Source organism: Lampris incognitus, chromosome 7 (assembly GCF_029633865.1).
Source record: "Lampris incognitus isolate fLamInc1 chromosome 7, fLamInc1.hap2, whole genome shotgun sequence".
In the NCBI taxonomy this organism is placed as follows: domain Eukaryota; kingdom Metazoa; phylum Chordata; class Actinopteri; order Lampriformes; family Lampridae; genus Lampris; species Lampris incognitus.
Window position 1 is genome coordinate 20,662,494 of NC_079217.1, and position 23,040 is coordinate 20,685,533.

General features: G+C 43.5%; 1 protein-coding gene across 1 annotated transcript in view; it reads right to left on the reverse strand.

Annotated features, from left to right (window-relative positions):
• The window catches only part of zgc:153039 (uncharacterized protein LOC767698 homolog), a 66,916-nt gene extending 46,576 nt beyond the window's left edge, over nucleotides 1-20,340 (reverse strand). Inside the window, exons 1-6 of the mRNA XM_056283528.1 lie at nucleotides 20,115-20,340; nucleotides 13,864-13,998; nucleotides 10,470-10,607; nucleotides 8,236-8,562; nucleotides 7,950-8,057; nucleotides 7,662-7,773 (exon numbers count right to left, since the gene is read on the reverse strand). Of these exons, the coding sequence (XP_056139503.1) occupies nucleotides 7,662-7,773; nucleotides 7,950-8,057; nucleotides 8,236-8,562; nucleotides 10,470-10,607; nucleotides 13,864-13,998; nucleotides 20,115-20,340 (1,046 nt within the window). The remainder of the gene's footprint in view (nucleotides 1-7,661; nucleotides 7,774-7,949; nucleotides 8,058-8,235; nucleotides 8,563-10,469; nucleotides 10,608-13,863; nucleotides 13,999-20,114) is intronic.
• Between the last annotated feature and the right edge of the window lie 2,700 nt (nucleotides 20,341-23,040).

Consider the following 23,040-nt stretch of genomic DNA (forward strand, 5'->3'; position numbering starts at 1 on the left):
GTGCTAATAGTTGCCAAACAAAACATGGGCCCTCACCGAGCACTAGATCTCTTGTTCTAATCTTGGGGGAAAGAGTTGCTGATAATCAAACCGACGCCTTGCTGAATCAGTTCTTAAAAGGACAGGTTGAATCTTTTTGAACCCACACGTCTTAAAATATTGCTGGGCGTAATTAAGTACCGCACAGACGAAAACAGTCAGACATGTCTTAAAAATGTTCCGTTGGGAATATAATCACGAACCATGCTTTCTGTCGAGTTAAAATTACATTATTTTGCATTCTCGCAAATGCATTTTCCAAGCTACATCCATGCCGCTCTACTCTGGAAATATGCATCTGTAGATAATGAAACAGGACTGCTGAGCTGCAAGACTTCAACTACAAAACCAGAAAAGTTTGCTCCAAATCTAAATTGGAATTTGCTCGGATTGAAAACACAATCTGAACACACATTAACTATATGGAGACATGTGTGACTGAACTGTGATCCTCCTGTTTAAAAAAAGAAAAGAAATGGAGATCATTTTTTCGAAGGATCGGGGCCCAGCCAAAAGATTCAACAAAGTGGTAAGTATCTTGATAGTGATAAGTGGTGATTTTGCCTGTATGATTCTAAATGAATCGTGACTACATTTTAATGAGGTCTGGGTTTAAATATAGTGAACCTGTCCTTTGAGAACCACTGAGGTCAAGTGCATTTTTTTGTGGGTGGATTCTCTCCATTTCTCACACAATTATATAAGTCCAGCCTCAACCTCTTCACACACAGAACTGGGCACACATGTGCAAGCTGTCCTAATAAGACAGTTACTACTTGGTATTACTATTGTACCATGTAATCCATCCTAAACAGCCAATCTGTTGGTATCTTCCGTTGGCATGTGGATACTGCTTGGCATCCTGTGCATCATGTTCTTCATAAATTTTATGTCCATTATAACTCTGTTATCCTCTTTCAATGTTGTATTATGTAAATTGCGTGAACACAACATCCATTGCACGCTGTCCGTCTTGGGAGAGAGATCCCTCCTCCTCTGTTGCTCTCCCTGAGGTTTCTTACTATTTTTTCTCCCTGTTAAAGGTTTTTTTTAGGGAGTTGTTCCTTATCCGATGAGAGGGTCTAAGGACAGGATGTTGTGTTACTGTTAAGCCCACTGAGGCAAATTTGTAATTTGTGATATTGGGCTACACAAATAAAATTGATTTGATTTTGAATCTGACACCTCCCTGACATTAAATTTTAAATACAATCTTAACTGCTTTGCCTTTTGAGCTGTGCTGAGTGCCATATGGAAAGATTACTTTGTTATTCTACATTTGGCCTCACGTTATGACCACACCGCTAAGGAAGCTTGTTCGCCTGGTGAGAGTGTGGCTGCCCCCTTTTGGAAGACTCGTGTAACTACAACACATGAGCCTTTTTTACTAAACACAAATAAATCTTACATGCATGCTCAATAATGCAGGTAAGGAACTCACAGAAAGTTGTGTCAGTTCATCTGGACACAACCTCAGTAATCTCAAGTCTCTCAATAAACGTGGCCAGATGAACAGATTCTACTTTCTGTGACAAAGAAGTCTTGAAAACACACCGTTTTTTTTCTTATTGGGGGGGGGGGTTCCCCCTTTTTCTCCCCACTTGTATTCGGCCAATTACCCCACTCTTCCGAGCCATCTCGGTCGCTGCTCCACCTCCTCTGCCGATCCGGGAAGGGCTGCAGACTACCACATGCCTCCTCCGATACATGTGGAGTCGCCAGCTACTACTTTTCAATTGACAGTGAGGAGTTTCGCCAGGGGGATGTAGCACGTGGGAGGATCACACTATTCCACCCAGCCCCCCCTCCCCCCCAAACAGGTGCCCCGACCGACCAGAGGAGGCGCTAGTGCAACAACCAGGACAGACACAGACAATTGTGTCTGTAGGGACTCCTGACCAAGCCGGAGGTAACACGAGGATTCGAACCAGCGATCCCGGTGTTGGTAGGCAACGGAATAGACTGCCACACCACCCGGACGCCCCAAAAGCATACCTTTTACCACAACAACACACACACGCACATATGCATACACTTATGATGGTCCCAACCCAAAATTACCAGCCGCTTTTCACAATGACATAGCTTCAATAATGCAATATTCTGCCACTGCTGTGTTATATCACAGGGCTTAGGTAATGGGGCTTTTCCTGGCATTTCGTTTGGAGGAGCCATGACATGACGGATGATTTTAATATGATCAGTCATATTTTAATCCACCATAATAAAGTTAGCTCGCCTGCCTGTATGTTCTAATGACCGCTGGGCCCCACTGCCACATAAGTTTGGAAAACTAATATCAGTTCACATGTGACGAAAGTGTTATTCCCCGGGTGGCGTTAACTATTCCCTATAAAATGAGACTATAGAATCCTCTCGGTTGGTATTCTTTTCACTGGTCGACCGAATTTAATACGAGTGTCAATCCATCCTGATTTTATTTATGTTTGTTATATAATTAGGAATAATTAGAACATTTTTCATAATTTCTTCTAGAAAAACTAAGAATTTAAACATTTAAAAATGTAAATTTAAAATGAAAAACTGAGGTAAATATGACAACATGGGGGAAAGATGCAGAGCTCTCCAGAAAATGATGTACTGTCTCACATCAAAATAAGGAACTTTTACATTTTCTTCAATTCTGATATGATGCAAATCAAAGATAATAAAAAGTAGAGATTAGAATAAATAAATAAAGCATAGTGTTGAAACTTTAGCCAACTAAGCTCTGTTGGTGTTCTCATACAGCACTGCCACCTTCAGCCTCCACACCCCACCCTCACATTTGTCTTGCTTTAAACCTCTTTTTTTCCCTGCCTTTTTCAAACTGTGCATGGGCAGAGCCAGGCCAAACACTTAGGATATCACCAGTACAAACAGTTTTACTATCCTAGGGAAATTAAAAGATGCTAACTTCTTAGAATTAATCTAGTCAAGACAGTAGAGGCCTGTTGATAGTCAAGGTGCCTTGTCCTATAAGTCAGGTTTCGGGTCCTTGATCTGCAGGTATTCAGAGCAGTCTTCTCAGCAGTCATTCATCCTGTGCAGCTGAACACACTTGTGGTCCTTCAGTCACCGCTATGAATGAAATCATCCTTCAAACGTGTGTGGGTGCATTATATCAATATTCAAAGAGGAGGGGCAGGTTCCAAGGGAACTTGTTTTAAACTTAGCGGAACTTCCCATAACCTTTTGACACCTTTCTTGAGAGTCAAGTAATCCCAATCCACACTGCAAGATCTTAACGGCTAAAAACGTTGTCTCAGTCATTTTATCCTTAACATTTTCATGTTTTGCATTTTTCCATTTACAAGACACTATTGTACAAAGCAACATACAACAGAGTCAGACATACTACTGTGTCAACCTACAGGAGTCTTACAGTACTTAGTGGTCATCATATCATAACCTGGCGCACGTGTCACTTACAGTGAGAAATAACATCAATAGTTCTCCAAATTAGCTGGACAATACCACAAACCAGTATCACGGTCATGCTCAGAGACCATCTATGAATTAGGGTAGGCCTGGAAAAGAATCAAGTAGACCAGAATAGAATAGAATACACTTTGTCATTTGTACAACCCATCCTATTGTATTGGAGCAGTGGGCAGCTGCAGCGCCCGGGGACCAACTCCAGTTCTTCTTTCCGTTGCCTTGGTCAGGGGCACAGACAGGAGTATTAACCCTAACATGCATGTCTTTTTGATGGTGGGAGGAAACCGGAGCACCCGGAGAAAACCCAGACAGACACGGGGAACACATGCAAACTCATGACAGAAGGACCTGGGATGGCCTGGGGTTTGAACCCATGACCTTCTTGCTTTGACGCAACAGTGCTAACCACAACTCTTTTCTCCTTTCTTGAGTGTGACAAGTGAGACTGCAGTCTTGACGGAAGACCTATTGTGTGGTCAAGTTGAGAGGAAAGATACGAATCTACTTTGCATTCTGATTCTCCTATCCACCACCTCTTCATGGTAAGGCACACTTACACTAAGGTACTTGACATAATATGCACTCTTGGCTACAATATGATAAGCAGAGATGTTCACACGTCCTCAAATGCGGGTCTGAGTCAAATTCCAAGTATGTGAACCTAGGGTCTGAGTCAAGGCTCAAGTCTGGTCACAGGTCTGAGTCAAGTCTCCAGAACGGTTCAGTTTCAACAACAGTATGGCTATTATGGGAAATTCGCCGAGACTGCTAGTTGAGAATATAGGTATCAGAAGTGTGTAAGACAGCTTTGGGGGGGGTCGGGGGAGGAGAAAAACAAATAAATGAACAAAATTATGCCAAATATGATGCCCATTCTCAGTGCCACACAACGGTGCACAGCATCAGTCCGCACAATCTCTCTCTGTGGAGAGAGAATATTGGAATATTGGGAATATCAGAAGCTATTTAACCTATTGTCTATTCCAACAACTCATTCAATTATTCCATTTAGTGGGTCGTTACTAAATATCAAATGTCTATTTCATGCTGTTATTCATTTACCCCATCTATTACGCAGTGTCATTTTATTTAACCTTTGTTTATTACTTGATAGATTACTTCAATGATAAAGTAATTATTCCTGTAATTTTGTGTGATGAATTGTGTGTTGATGAAGATTTCGAGAATCCCTCAACAGGAAAATTGACATGCCCTTCAAGACTGTAAGACTGATTTAAATGGATGAGACATTTTACTCTACTATATAAGAATGATAGTGCCCCTCAGGTAATCTAAATTTAAGGTTAAATAATTTACCTTTGAATTTGGCAAGTAATTAGGCAAGTACAGATACTGATGATAAACTGAGGTTGGATAATCAATGGTCATTTTCCTTGACCCAAAAAGTACTATTCCTTTCCCATGATATAAACACATGTGTGCGCACACACATATCTAGAAGATCATGACAGACTGTGTATGTGACAGACACGGAAAGGGGTTATTGTATGCGTGTGTGTGTGTGTGTGTGTGTGTGTGTGTGTGTGTGTGTGTGTGTGTGTGTGTGTGTGTGTGTGTGTGTGTGTGTGTGTGTGTGTGTGTGTCAGACACAGAAAGGGGTTATGGTGTGTGTGTTAGGATGAGAGAGGCAGGGCAGAAAGCGCTGCCGAGTAAATGATGGCTATATTGATCTCCAATGTTCCTTTATGGCCCTTTCATGTCAGTTTAGCACCTTTGCAACACTTGCTTTAGAGCCACATCAATATCCAATTCTGCCCCCTCCCCTGATAGAGAGAGAGAAAGCGAGACCAATAAATAATGAAAGCAGAAAAGCAGAAAGGGAGAGATTGACTAGGTGATACAAACTGAATGGCAGAGGAATAAATGAGGGGTATCAGGTGTAATACAGCACCTGTCTGGTCTTGAAGCACCAGTGTGGGGATTTCACCACATCACATATAATGTACCCAAATGCTCTTCTAACCAAAAGAAAGACTAGGCAAGACAAATTGGCATTACACAATAGTGACATCTCACTGCAATGTGTTGATCATTTTTGCTGCCTGATGCTGTCTATTTCGCTTTCGTTTTGAGTGTTTTAACTGTATTTGAAGGAGAGGCTTGTGACCAAGAATGCCAGTGTATTTCAATACAAATAACCAGTAATTGAGACGAATTTCACCTTCCTTCTGCTGACTTCATGATGTGCAAGAGGGGATGAGACAACAGAAAGTGTATGTTGAACACGTAGCATTGTATGTACATATGTGCTAGATGTGTTTTAAAGGGGCTATGTGTCATTTCTACTTATAGCAGTTCCCCCCCCCCTTTTTTTCTCCCCAGTTGTACTTGGCCAATTACCCCACCTCTTCCAAACCATCCCGGTCGCTGCTCCACCCCTCTGTCAATGCGGGGAGGGCTGCAGATTACCACATGCCTCCGCCGATACACTTGGAGTCGCCAGCCGCTTCTTTTCACCTGACAGTGAGGAGTTTCAGCAGGGGGACTAGTGCATGGGATTATGCTATTCCCCCCGGTTCCCCCTCCTCCCTGAACAGGTACCCTGACTGACCAGAGGAGGCGCTAGTGCAGCGACCAGGACACACACCTACATCCGGCTTCCTACCCGCAGACACGGCCAATTGTGTCTGTAGGGACGCCCAACCAAGCCAGAGGTAAAATGGGGATTCGAACTGGCGATCCTCGTGTCATATAGTAAGTTCTGACCTGACAGTGATGTCAATAACAACAGCAACAAGAACAACCCGAAAACAGACAAGACAAGCAAATCCACTATACAGGGAGTGGACAACCAGTACGTTTGGATTTTTGAATGTAGAAAGCTTTAAAGTGGAGGAACTTTAAAAACTTCCTTTTAAATCACTTCCACTAGATATGATGTATGATGTATCATGATAGTCAAAAATTACACATGCCACCTTTAAGTGCCTAATGGATGATTAACAATACACACACTGACACTCACAGAAAACTATTTTTTGGCAACCAAAAGTAGCCAGTTGAACCAGATGACATAAGCTGAAAACAGACAACTTTATTGTCTCATCTGTTGTTTCTCTAAACAGATGGACAGTTTCATTTACTCCACTTGAACAGATAAAAGAAGTATACGTTAGTATTCAGTATGGGCGTGAAATACCACATCACATTCATCTGTCTAAAAAAACTCAAGTTTGACAGTGTGTGTGTGTGTGTGTGTGTGTGTGTGTGTGTGTGTGTGTGTGTGTGTGTGTGTGTGTGTGTGTCACGGTTTCCGTTAGCCGGTAAATACCGGTTTTTGACTGGTAAAATCTATGAAAAACCGGAAAAATAAAAACTTGCCGGTCAAAATGTCTGGTAGGCATGCACATAAAAAACATAATGATATAACGTTGGCTATCCCTCACCTTGACATTTCTGTCAACGGCCCATTAACAGCCTGCAGTGCTCTTTTCCGCCATAGGGGTCCGATCTTTAATTGCGCGATACTACCACCTTATTCCTGGCCAAACAATGGGCGTCGCCATGACACCGCTGTCCAGTGCAAAGTGCTTACATGTGAGTTCAGCGAGCTATACCCCGACTGGGCTACACTGGCTAAAATTGCCTGGGTCTTGCCCATGTCGAGTGTGTCTCTGCAGAACAGAATTAAGACGGCGCAACGAAATCGGCTGGACCAGGACAGAGTGATGCGGCTTATGCACATTGCAAGCTGCAAAGACACTCTAGACACCTTTGATTTTAAAGTCGGCAGCGGAGGAGTTTGCCGCAACAAAAAAAACGGAGAAAATAAAAATGTCTGCTAGCCGTATCATATATAGCCTGGGCTAAATGTTACGAGTGTTCTGTTGGTTATGAGTGTTTTGCTATTGTTTGTTTTGCACAATTGTTACAGTTCGTTTTGTTTAATATGCATTATTCATTAAGTAGGTAAACCAATTTGAGGTTCTTGTCATTATTTCTTCAACCTAAGTGTAGGCTGTTATATTTGCATTTGTAACAAACTGTTTTTGAACGTGTCCAGTAAGTTTAACATTTGTCCGGTAAAATAAATTCTTTCCGGATATTGGACCGGCAAGGAAAAATCCTAGTGGAAACCTGGGTGTGTGTGTGTGTGTGTGTGTGTGTGTGTGTGTGTGTGTGTGTGTGTGTGTAAGCATGCAAGTGAGTGCGTTACTGACCGGTCACATGAGCAAGCCACAAGCAGGCTGAGAAGGTTGTAGATGATGAAGGTGAAGATCACAGCAGTGATGGTACCACGGGGAATGGAGTAGCTGGGGTTTTTCAAATCCCCTTGGTGTACACACAAACAAATACAAGTAGACACACAGATTACTTATGCACTCACTACACATGTGCACATAAATAGACATGTTACTCACTCTCTCTCACAGACAAACACAGCCACAAATCCATAAACTGCCAGTGCTCCATTTCTACCCCAGGGCACCCTACCACATCCCCCATACCTGACATGTTTGATCCAGCCATGATACCAGTGCAACCATTGAACATGACGGCAAAAACAGTGGCAAAGGTCATCATGGTTCCCGTTGTGTAATCCACGGTGTAATCAGCTGTAAAGAGAGATGCTATGACATGAGTCATTGGGTAGGGTGCTTTTCGACATTCCACAAAAAATGTCCTATTTTTGCTTACAAGTGGGTTGGGGAAGTCAATTCAAAGGGGGAAAGGCTGATTTACTTCTGTAAGAGTAATATAGGATATATGTTAGCCCAGTCACTAAAACCTTACCCTGTAGGTTCCCCAACAGCGTGTCCAACTTGAAACCGGTAAAATTGGCTGAGGTTGGCGGCCCAGGACCTGTGCCATTACCAACTGGGGAGGGTGCGGCAGGGCCGGGTAAGACAATGGTGCGGGGTCGTACCGCAAAGAAGCTGACAAAGATAGTAGCCATGACAAACATGACGACTAGGAAGATGAGGAAAGTGGCCTTGGCATAAATGTGGGCACCCACCAGGCATACCAACAGGCATAGCAGGGCAATAGTGGTGGCATAGAGCAATGACCACCAGTAACCCGACGGCAGCACCTGATAGGGTAATGTCATGGTGGCTCCATCTAGAAGAAAAACGGGGTAATCATAATGAGAAGATATGCAAAGAGAGACATGCATATGATTATTTAACTTCGATATCAGCATTTACTTGAGTTAACTCTTTCTGCCACGGATACACGTGATTACATGGGAAAAAAAACTATAAATGTCCAAAGTACAATTAACCTTTAAAATTAGAAGCATCATCCATAAAAATGTAAACAAAAATCAGCATTTTAGCATCAGAAGAAACAAGTTGACTTTTAAAGGTAGAATCAGTAAAATTATTTCTTATGACCACTATCAGCTACCAGTGGGAATCACAACAACATTGGTAAGTCTCTCTGAGCAATGGTGACCCACAGGTTACATAACTGATGCTAATAATACAGACACTACGTGATGCAGAAATCCTGCAGAAATTTTAAGTGTAATAATTTTGTAAAACACTGAACAAAATTCATAACTTATCATGTATGACCGTGTATTTGACAGGGCCACCAATAAGTGGGGGGAAAAGGGGAACGCTTTCTGGGGCCCAGCAGCTGGGGGGGGCAGCAATAATCATCTTCATCCTAAATAGAAGCAATGATAATGGTAATACTTGCCATTGAGTGTGAACTGGCTAAACAGATGGACTTAAAATACATTATAAAGGATTTTGCATCCAGTAAAACAAGGAAGACAGCTGTATGTATGTATAAGAGCCAAAGATGAAGCCATGATGTAAGAAATTGCATTTCCTAAGTGTAGCAGATCTTTGTTGACCTTGGTGTGTTTAAGTGTGTGTGTATGTCTATGTAGCCCCCGCTAACGAGTAAGTCTCTCTCAATCTATGTGTATGTGTTTATTAGGAGAGACAGAGAGACTCTGGCCTCCTCCGGTGTTTGCTTCCCCACCACCAGCCCTGGCCCCTGCTCAACAGCAGTTGTTTTGGTTGGGTGCTGCGCCCCCCTCCCGTGAATTCTGGGGGGGGGGGGTACCTACATATTCCCTAATTCCCCATTTGCTGTGTCAGTTGTTAGTTAAGTTTACAGTGCAACTTTCTACTCCACTCTCGAACAACATTGGTTATAACGAAATAAAACTTCTTGTGTTTGTGGCACTGTTACATTAAAACTCTTGCCTCAAGCCTCTCCTTGTTCCCCGACTCCTACAATATAGTCATTAACCTATACCATGGAGAGGATGAATGAAACTCTGGAATTTTTCAACAACTTTTAGAAGCTATAACTATTTCAAAGCACCAAGTAATTCCTTTTCCCAAGTATTAATTTTACAATGGTTCTCTCTGGAGCAACTGGCCCTGCTGCGCCATTAGCTAGTGGCCAGCCGCGGTACTGCAACCACTATCAAGTTCAACTTGATAGTGGTTGTAGTACCACTGAACAAAGAACATTAAAGACACTAAACCTGGTGCCGGACTGATGGTACTGACCCATGGTCTTCAGCAGGTCATCAGTTTACACACACACACACACATATATATATATATATATATATATATATATATATATATATATATATATACACACACACACACACACACACACACACAAGTAGCTGGGAATACACAAACACACACAAATATGCAAACGACTACACACACATAGGCATATTTATTAAGGCTGGGCCTACACATACACACACACACACATCACACACTATTTATTATTATTACTGCTTTTTTGTAGTTATTTATTGCTATTGTTGCTGCAGTGTTGAGGAGCTGAAACTCAAGAATTTTACTCTTTATAATGAGACATAACAAATAAAGAAACTTGAATCTTGAATCTCTTGAATCCTCCATAAGCTTCAAAACTGGCATTGGAGGTAGATGATGGCCATTTTTTTGCTATGTCAAACTCAAACTTTTAATGAAAGCACCTTTAAATAAAACTTTAATTTGTATAATCTTTGACAACCTCACCTTCTGGTACTCCAAAGGTGGCTACAATGGCTTCAACGAGACCCAGCACATAGAGGGCACTGCCACACACATTAGCCAAGAAGAACATGATGCCTATACTGCCACCGAACTCTGGTCCCAATGCTCTGCTGATCATGTCTAAGAGGTGCTAAGGCTGAGAACAGTTGGATTAGATGCAGGTCCATGAATTTTTACAAGCGCAGTCATTGTTTTGAAGAAAAATATGAAATATAGGAGAAAAAAAAACTCATTTCAAATTTGGCAGTTTATTTATTCAGGAGGAAGTTCTGTTTTAAAAATGTTGTTTGGGTACCAAGTCCACCAGTCAACTGTGTGCCACTGAAGCAAGTTAAATCTTACTAAAGGAATCAGGATACTTAAGCTGTAGTTACACTTGTCTCTTCAATGTCACTTATGTGACAAGATCCACCAAATCGGTTCTCAGCTGTGTCCACACTTGACACTTCAATGCGCCCTGTCTGTTGGGATAGTGATTGGATGTAGTGCTCCCATGCTGCTCATCAGGAAAAATGGCACTTGGTGCGAGAGTGCCTTCTTGTACTAAGAATATGAAGGATTATCATCAAATTACTATGTGCTGACACAGGGGAATTGGTTGTAGCATTTGTCTTTACTGTTTCAGGTGGCCTACTGCTACTGGAGGGAAAGGTCCCTCCAGCACACTGCATTCTCTCTCCATGACGGTCTCCATGTTCAACCCTGTTCTAATATAAAAAAAAAGACATTCAACAGAAAAATTGTCCATAAGACGGCAGCCTGGCCAGATTTGGTGAAATGCGGTAGCCTGGTTTTGCAGCACACAGCTCTTCTGTCTGACAGAAAACACGCTACAGGATAGCGTTCCCATAAGATGGAAGAGCAAATCTGTCATGTGCAGGGGTGGGACAGGATGGGACAAATATCCCACAGGAACGGCAGATACAGGAACACTAACATACAGGAACACTAACATAAAGGAAATAAAGTGTAGGCCGATTTAAATTATTGAAATAGAATAAAATAATAATAATAATAATGAGTGAAAAATAAAAACAGGCCTACATTGAGGATTTGATCATCATCCTTAGGGTTGTGATTGATGAGTGTTTGCGTACAAAAGTCTCCTACTATTTCAGAATTGATAGCTGAACAATAGTGAGGTTTGAATTTGGTAGCTTCAGTGACAGAAAAAAAAATGTGATGAATCAATTAATTAATAAACAAACTTTAATGGGAAGGGTCTTGAGTAAATACTTTGGTATCAAATTAGAGCCTCTCAGTCTCAACGGCAAAAGCAATGTCCCTTCCAATTTGGGGCGTGATTACAGAAAACAGAATGATGAGTCTGACTTGCAAAATGTATTCTAAAATAAAATGGTTGGCTTGGGCGATAGTTTAATATATACATGGGATGGATGGAACAGCAGTCAAAAACACCAACACAAGTTAACACGGGATAAAAACACTAACTGAGTAGCATTATTTGGACAAGATGAGAACATTTTTAACAGGGCTGGGCAGGACAAGAGCCAAATTTCCCTCTCATATATCCATCCATCCATCCATTATCCAAACCACTTATCCTGCTCTCAGGGTCGTGGGGATGCTGGAGCCTATCCCAGCAGTCATTGGGTGGCAGGCGGAGAGACACCCGGGACAGGCCGCCAGGCCATCACAGGGCCAACACACATTCACATCTAGGGGCAATTTAGTATGGCCGATTCACCTGACCTGCATGTCTTTGGACTGTGGGAGGAAACCGGAGAACCCAGAGGTAACCCACGCAGACACGGGGAGAACATGCAAACTCCACACAAGGACGACCCGGGATGACCCCCAAGGTTGGACTACCCTGGGGCCCAAACCCAGGACCTTCTTGCTGTGAGGCGACCGGGCTAGCCACTTTGCCACCGTGCCGCCCCCTCTCATACAGCCCTGTAAAAAACACACATACTAGAAGTAAAGTCCAGTGTCACATGCCAACGACAGACACATTTCTTTGCTACACACTCACTGGAGAGGAACTCTCATGTGGCAGGAAGATGACGATAGGCTTATGCTTAATAAATTGTGCAGATTGTGCCCACACCTCACTGAGATCTTATCTAAATGCAAGCCAGACCACCTCGCATGTCATCGACTCACAGCGTGAGCTAGATCCGATCTTGGAGAGAACAGACTTGACAGTTGATGCATCCTGGTGAGATCAGAAGAAAAAAGCTGCATTGAAATGACAAATGTAACCACAGCTTTAGAACGGATTTGCTGTAAAGTAGAGCAGACCATGGCCTTCTTATTTTGGGACATCCTGACTGGGCCAGTCCGAATGTTCTCAGGTCATAGTTTCCTTACATTGTGCATGTGTGTATGTGTACAGAAGAATCAACCAGTGGGGAGCACCTGGGGACACTCAAACCTGAGAATAATAAATCTTTAAAAAAAAAAGTTATTAAGTTATTGTTTCTATTTTTTTGTTATTAGTAAGTCCAAGATAATTACAATGGATACAGTAATTATGAACTACTTTTTTGTTGATAACTTAGCTTGTGAAAGGTTAAGGGAACTGTGGACAGTTCACCACAGGTTTACATTCTGTAGATATGTTAATATGTAAATAGATTTACATAGCATAAATGACGTTAAGAGGCTGGAGAGAAAATTGTGAGGCCACAAAGCATGCAGCTAAGGAAAAACCAATAGAAAAACAAGCAAAGGAGCTGTTTTGCAAAACATTCTACAAGGTTTAAAAAAAGTTATGATGATGCTTACTCCAGCAAAGGCCGCATTAGATGTACATGATGTAAAAGAAATCTGTGTGGTGATGCATATGGTTACTATAGTGTTTTAACCTGGGGTTGTGTATGTATGCATCTGTGTGTGTGTGTGGGGGGGGGGGGTATCTGGAGGTCGCGCAGTTCAGTTGAATGAAAAAAAAAGCTTATGTAAACTGAGAAGTGAATTGACCTCGAACAACTATTTGATTCTTGACAGGCGTGAAATCTGCTGGTCAGTTAATGTTTTACAGTTTAGAAAATTAACAACAGCTTTAATTCACCCTTAAACAGAATACTTTGCATGTGTGACAGATACAACGCAACAATCAAGAAACCAAGGACAGTTAAATAAGCAAAGACATGCACTGTGTGAATAACATACACTACGTAGGGCCGTCCGCAATGGTTGCATTTCTAAAAATGTGTGTGCACTCTTTATCATATCTAATTTGACCACCATGGTGCCTATACTACACTTCTGTGACTATCATGTGCTTCTATCATGTGTTGGAATGTGTGTATGTGTGTGCACGTACAAAAGGACACTTTCGTGTGAGCTCAACAGTGTGTATGTGTATGCATGTCTGCTTGTCTGTGTATGCCTGCCATGGGAAGGATACAATAGGCTCCTCCAGCGTCAAGCGCTCCATTGGTGGAGATGGCACAGACAGAGAGCACGGTCATACTGATGATGAAGTAGGCAACCAAGAACATGGCTATGGCCTGGTAGAGCCCACACTGACCCACCAGGAAACCTAGCAGGAGGGGGGAAACACATGACACAAATTACACACAGAAATGAATGATTGAAATGCAAAGCAAAGCGCCACTGAAACATTTCTGAGAGGGAGTGTGAGAGAGAGCAGGGCCGGGGTGTGTGCAGCTCACACGTCACTTGGTGTCAAATGGGAAATTTGGCCTGAGCAGTAAAATCAATCTGGCCAAAGGAAGAAGTTGATGGTGGCCTTTACTGGAACTGCTCAAACAATGTAGTTTCTAGTGGTGGCAATGTAACATGGTACCCAAGTAAAAGGACTCATATTAAAACGTTTGCCTTCAAAGAAATTACTATACTGTGTAATAACAGTGACAATGCTGCTACTAATTTCCATTACTACTTTAAATTAACAGCATAATAGTGCTGCACTGATGACTTAGTTTTCTAGCTCAGAGCAAGTTTTGGGCCAATTGTCTGATCACCGGACTTTTTTCATTTATTCATTCATTATCCAAACCACTTATCCTTACTCAGGGTCGCGGGGATGCTGGAGCCTACCCCAGCAGTCATTGGGCGGCAGGCGGGGAGACACCCTGGACAAGCTGCCAGTCCATCACAGGGCCGACACATACATTCACACCTAGGGACAATTTTAGTATGGCTGATTCACCAGACCTACATGTCTTTGGACTGTGGGAGGAAACCGCAGCACCCGGAGGAAACCCACACAGATACGGGGAGAAATGCAAACTCCACACAGAGGATGACCCAGGATGACTCCCCCAAGGTTGGACTACCCTGGTGCTCGAACCCAGGACCTTCTTGCTATGAGGCGACCACACTTTTAATTTTATCTCTGATTTTTCCCTTTTTCTCCCAATTTAGTGGCTAATCGCGCCGTATTCTAGTTCAAACACCCACCCTCGTACTGCATGAGTTCGCCAACTGCATCTCTCCGGCCAGCAGTCTCGAAGGAGATGCCTCGCCACTTCCGTGACAAGGCGAATCCAGGCCAAACCACTGCTTTTTCTGACATGGAGAGACGCATTCATGTGACGAACACAAGCCGACTCTGCCCCCCTCCCGAAGACAACGCTGCCAATTATTGCTGCTTCATTGAGTCCAGCCATAGTCGGATCTGACAAGAACGAAGCGTGAACATCGGTCCCCAGTGGGCAACTGCATCGACACAAAGCCAATGCTTACACCGCTACACCCCCGCTATGAGGCGACCACGCTAACCACTGCGCCATCTAAAATGGAAATATTGCCCTACTAAAAAACAACTATTTACGGTTCCACTTTTACAATTATTGTGATTTATTGAATACTAGAGCATAAAAATTACAATCGCAGACAATATGGTCAGCCTTGCTAGGCAACTTCTGACAAAGGGAACAAAACATGAGATCCTCTTGTTCTTCATAGCAGAGCCACAGGAAAACACGAAATCAGCTTGTTATAAACATTCTCTGCCTCTATGCATCAGTATTATTATTTTTCAGTGTTTCCTCTACCATGAGCATTAATGAGCAGCCCGCCCACTAATCCCCCTGTAGACAAAATGGCGATGAATATTTCCATTTTCAATGAAAAGGAAAACCCATGTGCAACAACAGTTCATTTTACTCTACCATAGAATTACAGGTTATCCCATGAAGAACCTGTAGCTCTCTGACAGTTCATTAGTTTGTCTGTGAAATGAAATCGTCTCATCATGTGCCGGCATTTTGGTGTTGACCAGACCGTGTTGCATGCCTTGTAACACAGTGACTATGTCATGTGCTGTTTGAAACACAGAATCCATTCTCTCTAGACATTAATTTACATTTAACACAGTTGAAAGCTGTTGTTTTGTTTTTGTGATCCCCCCCTTTTTTTTCTCCTTATTTGTACTTGGCCAATTACCCCACTCTTCCGAGCCGTCCCGGTCGCTGCTCCACCCCCTCTGCCAATCCGAGGAGGGCTACAGACTACCACATGCCTCCTCTGATACATGTGGAGTCACCAGCCACTTCTTTTCACCTGACAGTGAGGAGTTTCGCCAGGGGGACATAGCACGTGGGAGGATCACGATATTCCCCCCAGTTCCTCCTCCCCCCTGAACAGGTGCCCCAACTGACCAGAAGCAGCGCTAGTGCAGCGACCAGGATACATACCACATCCAGCTTCCCACCCGCAGACACAGCCAATTGTGTCTGTAGCAGGAGGTAACACGGGGATTCGAACCACCAATCCCCATGTTGGTAAGCAACGGAATTGACCGCCACACCACCCGGACGCCCCACAGTTTAAAGTTTTGACGAGTTGAAAGGTGACTCATTCTGGGATGAGATAACTTATATCCTCATACTGCACGATTAAAAACAAAAACAAAAAAACAAACACTTAATACCACTGTCGGGAGATTGCATACGTACCCCTTTAATGCATGTGAACGCCTCAACGTTCCTAGACAAACCAAAGTGTTTTACAACACTTGTAAAAAAGTAATAGTTATAAAATAGTGAAATATTTTTTACATATGTAGTTTTTGCACAGCAGTAACAATAATTACTACAGTGAAACTGACTAAAGTGGGGGCATCCAGATAGCGCAGTGGTCTATTCCATTGCCTACCAACACAGGCCCCACCGGATCGAATTCCCGTGTTGCCTTCTGGCGTGGTTGGGCATCCCTACAGACACAGTTGGCTGTGTCTGCGGGTGGGAAGCCAGATGTGGGTATGTGTCCTGGTCGCTGGACTAGCCCCTCCACTGGTCGGTCGGGGCACCTGTTCTGGGGAGGAGGAGGAACTGGAAGAAATAGCGTGATCCTCCAACGCACTACGTCCCCCTGGCAAAACTCCTCAGTTTCAGGTGAAAAGAAGAGGCTGGCGACTCCACATGTATCGGAGGAGGCATGTGGTAGTCTGCAGCCCTCCCCGGATCGGCAGAGAGGGTGGAGCAGCAACCGCACAGCTCAGAAGAGTAGGGTAATTGGCCGAATACAATTGGGGAGAAAAAGGAAGAAGAAAAAATCTCATCATCTCCCAACTTCTGCCGCTTTTCTGGGGTCGGGTCGCGATGGCAGCAAGCTAATTAGGGCACTCCAGACATCCCTCTCCCCAGCAACGCCCTCCAGCTACTCCTGGGGGATCCCAAGGCGTTCCCAGGCCAGACTGGACGTGTAGTCCCTCCAGCGAGTTCTGGGCCTACCCCAGGGTCTCCTCCCAGTTGGCCGTGCCCGGTAAACCTCCAAAGCAAGGCGCCCAGGAGGCATCCTAATCAGATGCCCAAACCATCTCTGGCTCCTTTCAATGCGAAAAAAAAAAGAAGAAAAAAAAAAAAAGAAACTGACTAAAGTGATGTAACGGGAGGACATGAGCTTCATCCAGAAGCCCAAACACAACAGGTTGACACCAGCTTGGATGACATAGCAGTTGGAGTGCATCCGGGCCTGTTTATAGGAATAATTGATTAGAAGGGAGTCGCATCAAGCTCTACCAGGTGAAGAGGCCAGAGAGCAAGGAGAAAAACAATCTGATGAATCTGCCACCCCATCTAAATGTAAATGCCTCTCAAAGTGGTCATTAAGGTGCCCAGTTGATTCAGCTTTCAATAAATTATCATTTCAATGACTGGCTTGCTGATACTTTACAGTTTTAGTCATGTCTTTTTTTTTTTTTTTTTGCCCAATCAGACAACTACCAAAGCAATACTACTTGTCCAAAGATAGTTTGCTTGCCCCGGACAAGTGAACATGAGTTCACGTCGAGCCCTGGCTTATGTGAATAACTGCCATGATAATGTAGTTATACCTTCATGACAATTGTGAAGTGAAACTTTGTCACAGACAAAAGCCTATTTCACTTTTATGTCATCTAATAAGAGGTCCATCGATCATGTAGCATGCCAATATGAGTTAAAAGCTGGGGATCTTACAGTACTTTCACATTGGTCGAGACAATCAAACTACTGTTTTGTAACTTCCACTATTGTCAAACTTTGCCCCCCCCCCAAACGTGTGGTGCTGTGTGGAATACAAGTCTACAATAATCCCCACAGAGCCTCTGTGTGTGCATGTGCTTGTGTGTGCGTTTGCCACAGCAGCTGACATCTCACGAGACAGCATGAAAAATGCAAGGGAGTCTGAAAACAACTCATGGATAGAGGACATCAAGTAAAACAATCCCCATTGTGAACATTAACATTCAGGTCAAGCACTACACATACCTCCAGACAAGAAACAGGGAATGCATGGTCAAATTTTATGTAAAAAAATATGGCCAAGCTTTTGTATTTATGAACAGTTATTTCTAAGACCTTTTAACTTATTAATGGCCTCCTTTTCTTGCCAGCAGTGGTGGAAAAATCTAAACCTTGAGAAAGGTGTCATGTGAACATGATTACTAGCTGAAGACTAGAGTTGTGTTCAGAGGGGTGGGGTCTTTATTCTTAAGAGCAATTCTCCTGATTTGAACCCTAAATTGCATGCACTTGCAATTTCATTTTCCCATAGTATTATAGTAGGTAATACAAAACAGTTCCACTTTCTTAGTTCCTCTCTTTCAGTCATAGTGAAATTAAATCTTGAAATACACTATAACCTATGAACATGGGTTTCATGCTTTGCACACAGAATGAATGAATCCAGGAAATGAATAAAACATTGTCAAGGACTTTTTATTTTCCAGCATTTGCTCAAGGTGGGCATGCTGTTGGACTTCAGATTCTATAGTAACGTAACAGCATGGTCAAACTAATGATCATTAACGCTAGGTGTTCCTTGTACACCATCCCCTTAACCATGCTACAGGTCCCCCGTCTGTTTTCATAACCAAAATCAAGATTTTCTGTTTCAGCTATACGTATCAACTTCACTCACACTAGAAAGCATAAGGACAGTTTCAGGCTTGTCCTAAAAATGTTGAGAATTGTTTTGCTTCTCTCGTTTTTCTGTGTAAACAATAACCTCTCCAACACTGCATAAGTGCTGTCTGTACATCCATCCATCCAATCTTCAAATTAGTCAAGTCCTGACACCCTCAGTGTGGTAAGAGTTGTGAGACAGGGTGTGCAATGCATCAGCTAAATAAGTAGGTGAGCCCCTCTGTTACAGACACATCCCTTTACTTATCTGGCTTTCTTATCCTACTTTTTTGGATTCCTCAAAATGTGTTGAAGGTAGATTGTGACTAAAAAAGGTATATTCCAATGTTTGTTTTTTTAAGTTGGCCGGACATCCTGACTGACACAAGGACCTTTAGGAATTGGTCAATTCCTTTATTCAAGCAACCCACTGAAACAAATTGCATTTACTCTATTTAGTCTATTTTTTACACTACAAGTAGCCCAAAACATCTGAGGTTTCCTTCTTGGCACCTCTTTCTGAGCAAATTATGTCATCTGTATTATGTTGTATAAGCTGTGTGCCAAAATAATGTCCCATGCTCAGGAAACTCACAGGACAAAAAAAAAATTAAAAAAGGAGGATCTCCTGTAGTTCACGGGTATGGCAATCCAATTTCTGAATGAATCAGAACGAAGAGTATCTTTCTCACTTAAGACTGTTAAATATGGAGACATAAACCAGAGTGGGTGAGAACCCTCTGCCCTTTAGTTGATCTGTGTACTCTAAAATTGAAACTACAAGGGTCATCTTTCACGTCAAGATAAGTGGCATAACCCCAAGAAGCAAGAGGGCAATCAAATAATCTGTCTGGGAGTCTCAGCTGGCTTTTGATTGGTCAACATGTGCAGAAGTCAAGACACCAATGCGTTGCATCCATGTTGGGGCTGAGTGTAGAGCTAGTGTATGTGTAATGCATGCGGGATGTACTTAAATGTTCAGAACTGGTGATTAAACAGATTCAGTGCAGTAGCTCTATTAGTCTGCAGGTGCATTTTGGTTATTTTTGGACTAATTTTATGATTCACTCACAATCACAAGCTGAACTCTGAGCTGCCAATGAAGTAGGCTAATGTGACCATATAGTTCAAAATCACCAAGTTTTTGGTTTCTATAGAACTTTGGGGGTTGTGGGGGGGGGTCTCCTTTTCCCAGCTGCATGCGCAAGCCGGACCCATCCCTGTGATGCAAGCGCGGATGTAAGTAATTCAGACAATAAGAGCGGTGCGCTTACATGGATGAAACAAGCGACACACTACTTACCGATCCTTAGAAAGACCACCACGCTGAACATAGACAGTAAGGTGGGAATCACCACACCGAAAAAGGTGGAGAGTTTCTGGGGCTGCTTGTGGTGTGTCGACTTCCGCCTGGAACTCGACGCGTAATGATCCACATTTTGACAGGCTGACGGCGGCCGGTGGTGCGTCGACTCGTTGCCGGAGGTACTTGAGAGCCGGTAGTGCAGGAGAGGAGTCCGCTCCGTCATGCTGAATTCCCGTAAACAAGCTCCGTACCGTGCGCTTTAAACAACCGCGATCCCGACGGTTAACGCTGTCACCGAATTACGTGTTCAGAACTACAACAGATAATCGATAAAAACAAAATATCACGGTTCCCCGTCTGTTACGGACATCTAAGTGTTTCAAATGCCTCGCAAAGTAGTGGCGATTATCGCTTAATCGGGACTGTCAGTTTAGGAGGAAAAAGTAATCCTACCCCGTTTAGCTCGCAGTACGCAACAGTTCTCCGTTAAAAAGAAGGCACAGTCGTTCAAGCGAGTTGCGTCGGGTTAAAACGGAGTGGAGATGTTCGTGTCAAATCCACCCGGCTCCGCGGCTGTTTTAGCCATCTTGACACCGGATAAATTCTGATGAAGCGCTGAACTGATTCATCATGTGACGGCTGGATTTTCTAACTCACTGCATCCGATCATGTGACCAGGAGGGCTGGCCCAATCGGAGCCTCCCATTCCCTTCCGCCGCGATGATGCCAAAGTGAAAGTGTTTCAACAGCGGTCCCCGCCTGATGGAGCGACAGACGGGCCGCGGTCTGCTCAGGATTGAAGCCTGTCTATCGGTGCCGCGGCGCATTAATGTACACATCCGGAAGTAAAATATCCTCTGCATTGCACTTTATCTTATGTGCTAAAAATCCTTTATTCACAAACAAAATATTTTAAATTCCAGGAATACCCCCTCCCTTTTTAGCTTAAAGTAACTTCCATCCATCCATCCATCATCCAAACCGCTGATCCTGCTCTCAGGGTCACAGGGATGCTGGAGCCTATCCCAGCAGTCATTGGCCGGCAGGCGGAGAGACACCCTGGACAGGCCGCCAGGCCATCACAGGGCCCACACACACACACACACAGACACACAAATACACACCTAGGGACAATTTAGTATGGCCGATTCACCTGACCTACATGTCTTGACTGTGGGAGGAAATCGGAGCACCCGGAGGAAACCCACACAGACACGGGGAGAACATGCAAACTCCACACAGAGAATGACCCGGGACGACCCCCAAGGTTGGACTACCCCAAGGCTCAAATCAAGGACCTTCTTGAGGCGACCACACTAACCACCGCCTGAAATAAAACCATAAGTGTTTAATAGAGTCTGTAATTTCGTGAGGGAGTTACCAGGATCCATTATGTATAAAATTGCACCATCTGCCAGGAGATTAATTTCATGATTTGTTTGCTCAACTTTGAAACCCTTTAAACCCTTTATATCAGGATGCTGTCTAATTGCTTCGGTGAGGGGCTCAATAGTCAAGACAAAGAGTCTTGAGACAAAGGGCAACCATGTCAACTCGATCTACTCATGGGAAATACTGTCGAGATCTGTCCGTTAGTGGTCATTTTGGCCCTGGGTTCATGATAAAGGGTTTTTAAGGGGTATTTTTGACCTATTTTCCAACATCTGATATTTCGACAGCCTGAGCAGAATTTCCAATACTAAAACATGGAAGCGCACTCCTGATCGACAGCAGTGTCAGCCGGCGAAGAAGAGTGAAAAAAAGAAGTGCGCATTAGCCTAAGTATTTTTTAAAGTAATTTCTCATTCTCAAATCTCTTAAAGAAAAAAAATAAATGTACTGCATTACATTATTAGGGTCTGACGAACCCCTGACAGTTAATGAGGTTTTCCTGTTGCAAAATTGTTTTTCTTGAATTTCATCTTCATTTACCCCCTCCCTTTTTATTGTAATGTAATCCATCCATTTTCCGAACCACTTATCCTGCTCTCAGGGAAGCTGGAGCCTATCCCAGCAGTCATTGGGCAGAGTGGAGACACCCTGGACAGGCCGCCAGACAGGGCCGACACACAAACACATAACTAGGGACAATTTAGTATGGCCAATTCACCTGACCTACATGTCTTTGGACTGTGGGAGGAAACCAGAGCCCCCGGAAGAAACCCACGCAGACACGAAGAGAACATGCAAACTCCACACAGGATGACCCGGGACGACCCCCAAGGTCGGCCTACCCTGGGGCTCGAACCCAGGACCTTCTTACTGTGAGGCAACCGCCCTAACCACTGCGCCACCGTGCTGCCCTATACATTTCAATTAATTTCACATCATAAGCTCAAGATTTTTCGCTTCATTTACAGGCTGATGTGTTTTACAAACCTGAAACTGTTTGTATAGGTTATTATTCAGTGGCAAGGGGGGGGGGGCTCTGCTTTAATGTGTTATTGGGGGACCCTCCATTTTCAACCCGTCTGAGGAATGCTGTATCTACACTTTGCAGTACATATCACAGAAGAACATAGCATCTAACTGATGAACAATGTTTCTATTTCTATCTAAAAACCAATTTGTATCGAGCACGCGCACATGCACACACACACACAGGGATTTGGTAGCTGTGACAGAGTGGCATGCTGACCAGCTGCCACCAGTTAGCCCAAGGCTGCCAATTTCACACCACGTATTGGCAGAGTGAAATGCCTTTGTGTTCCCCTTGTGAAATAGGCAGGATGGGAAGCTTGGCAACCAAAACCACTTAACACAAATCATTTAATAAAACATGGCTATACCATCTACTCCCGTGGGTGGATTACCAAACGGGCCTACCAGGACCAGGTGCCCAAGGGCTCAGAAGTCTCTGTTATAAACTTTGCATTTCTTGTCACATAGTCAAAGGGCTTAGTCGTTCCTGTCAATAACAGAG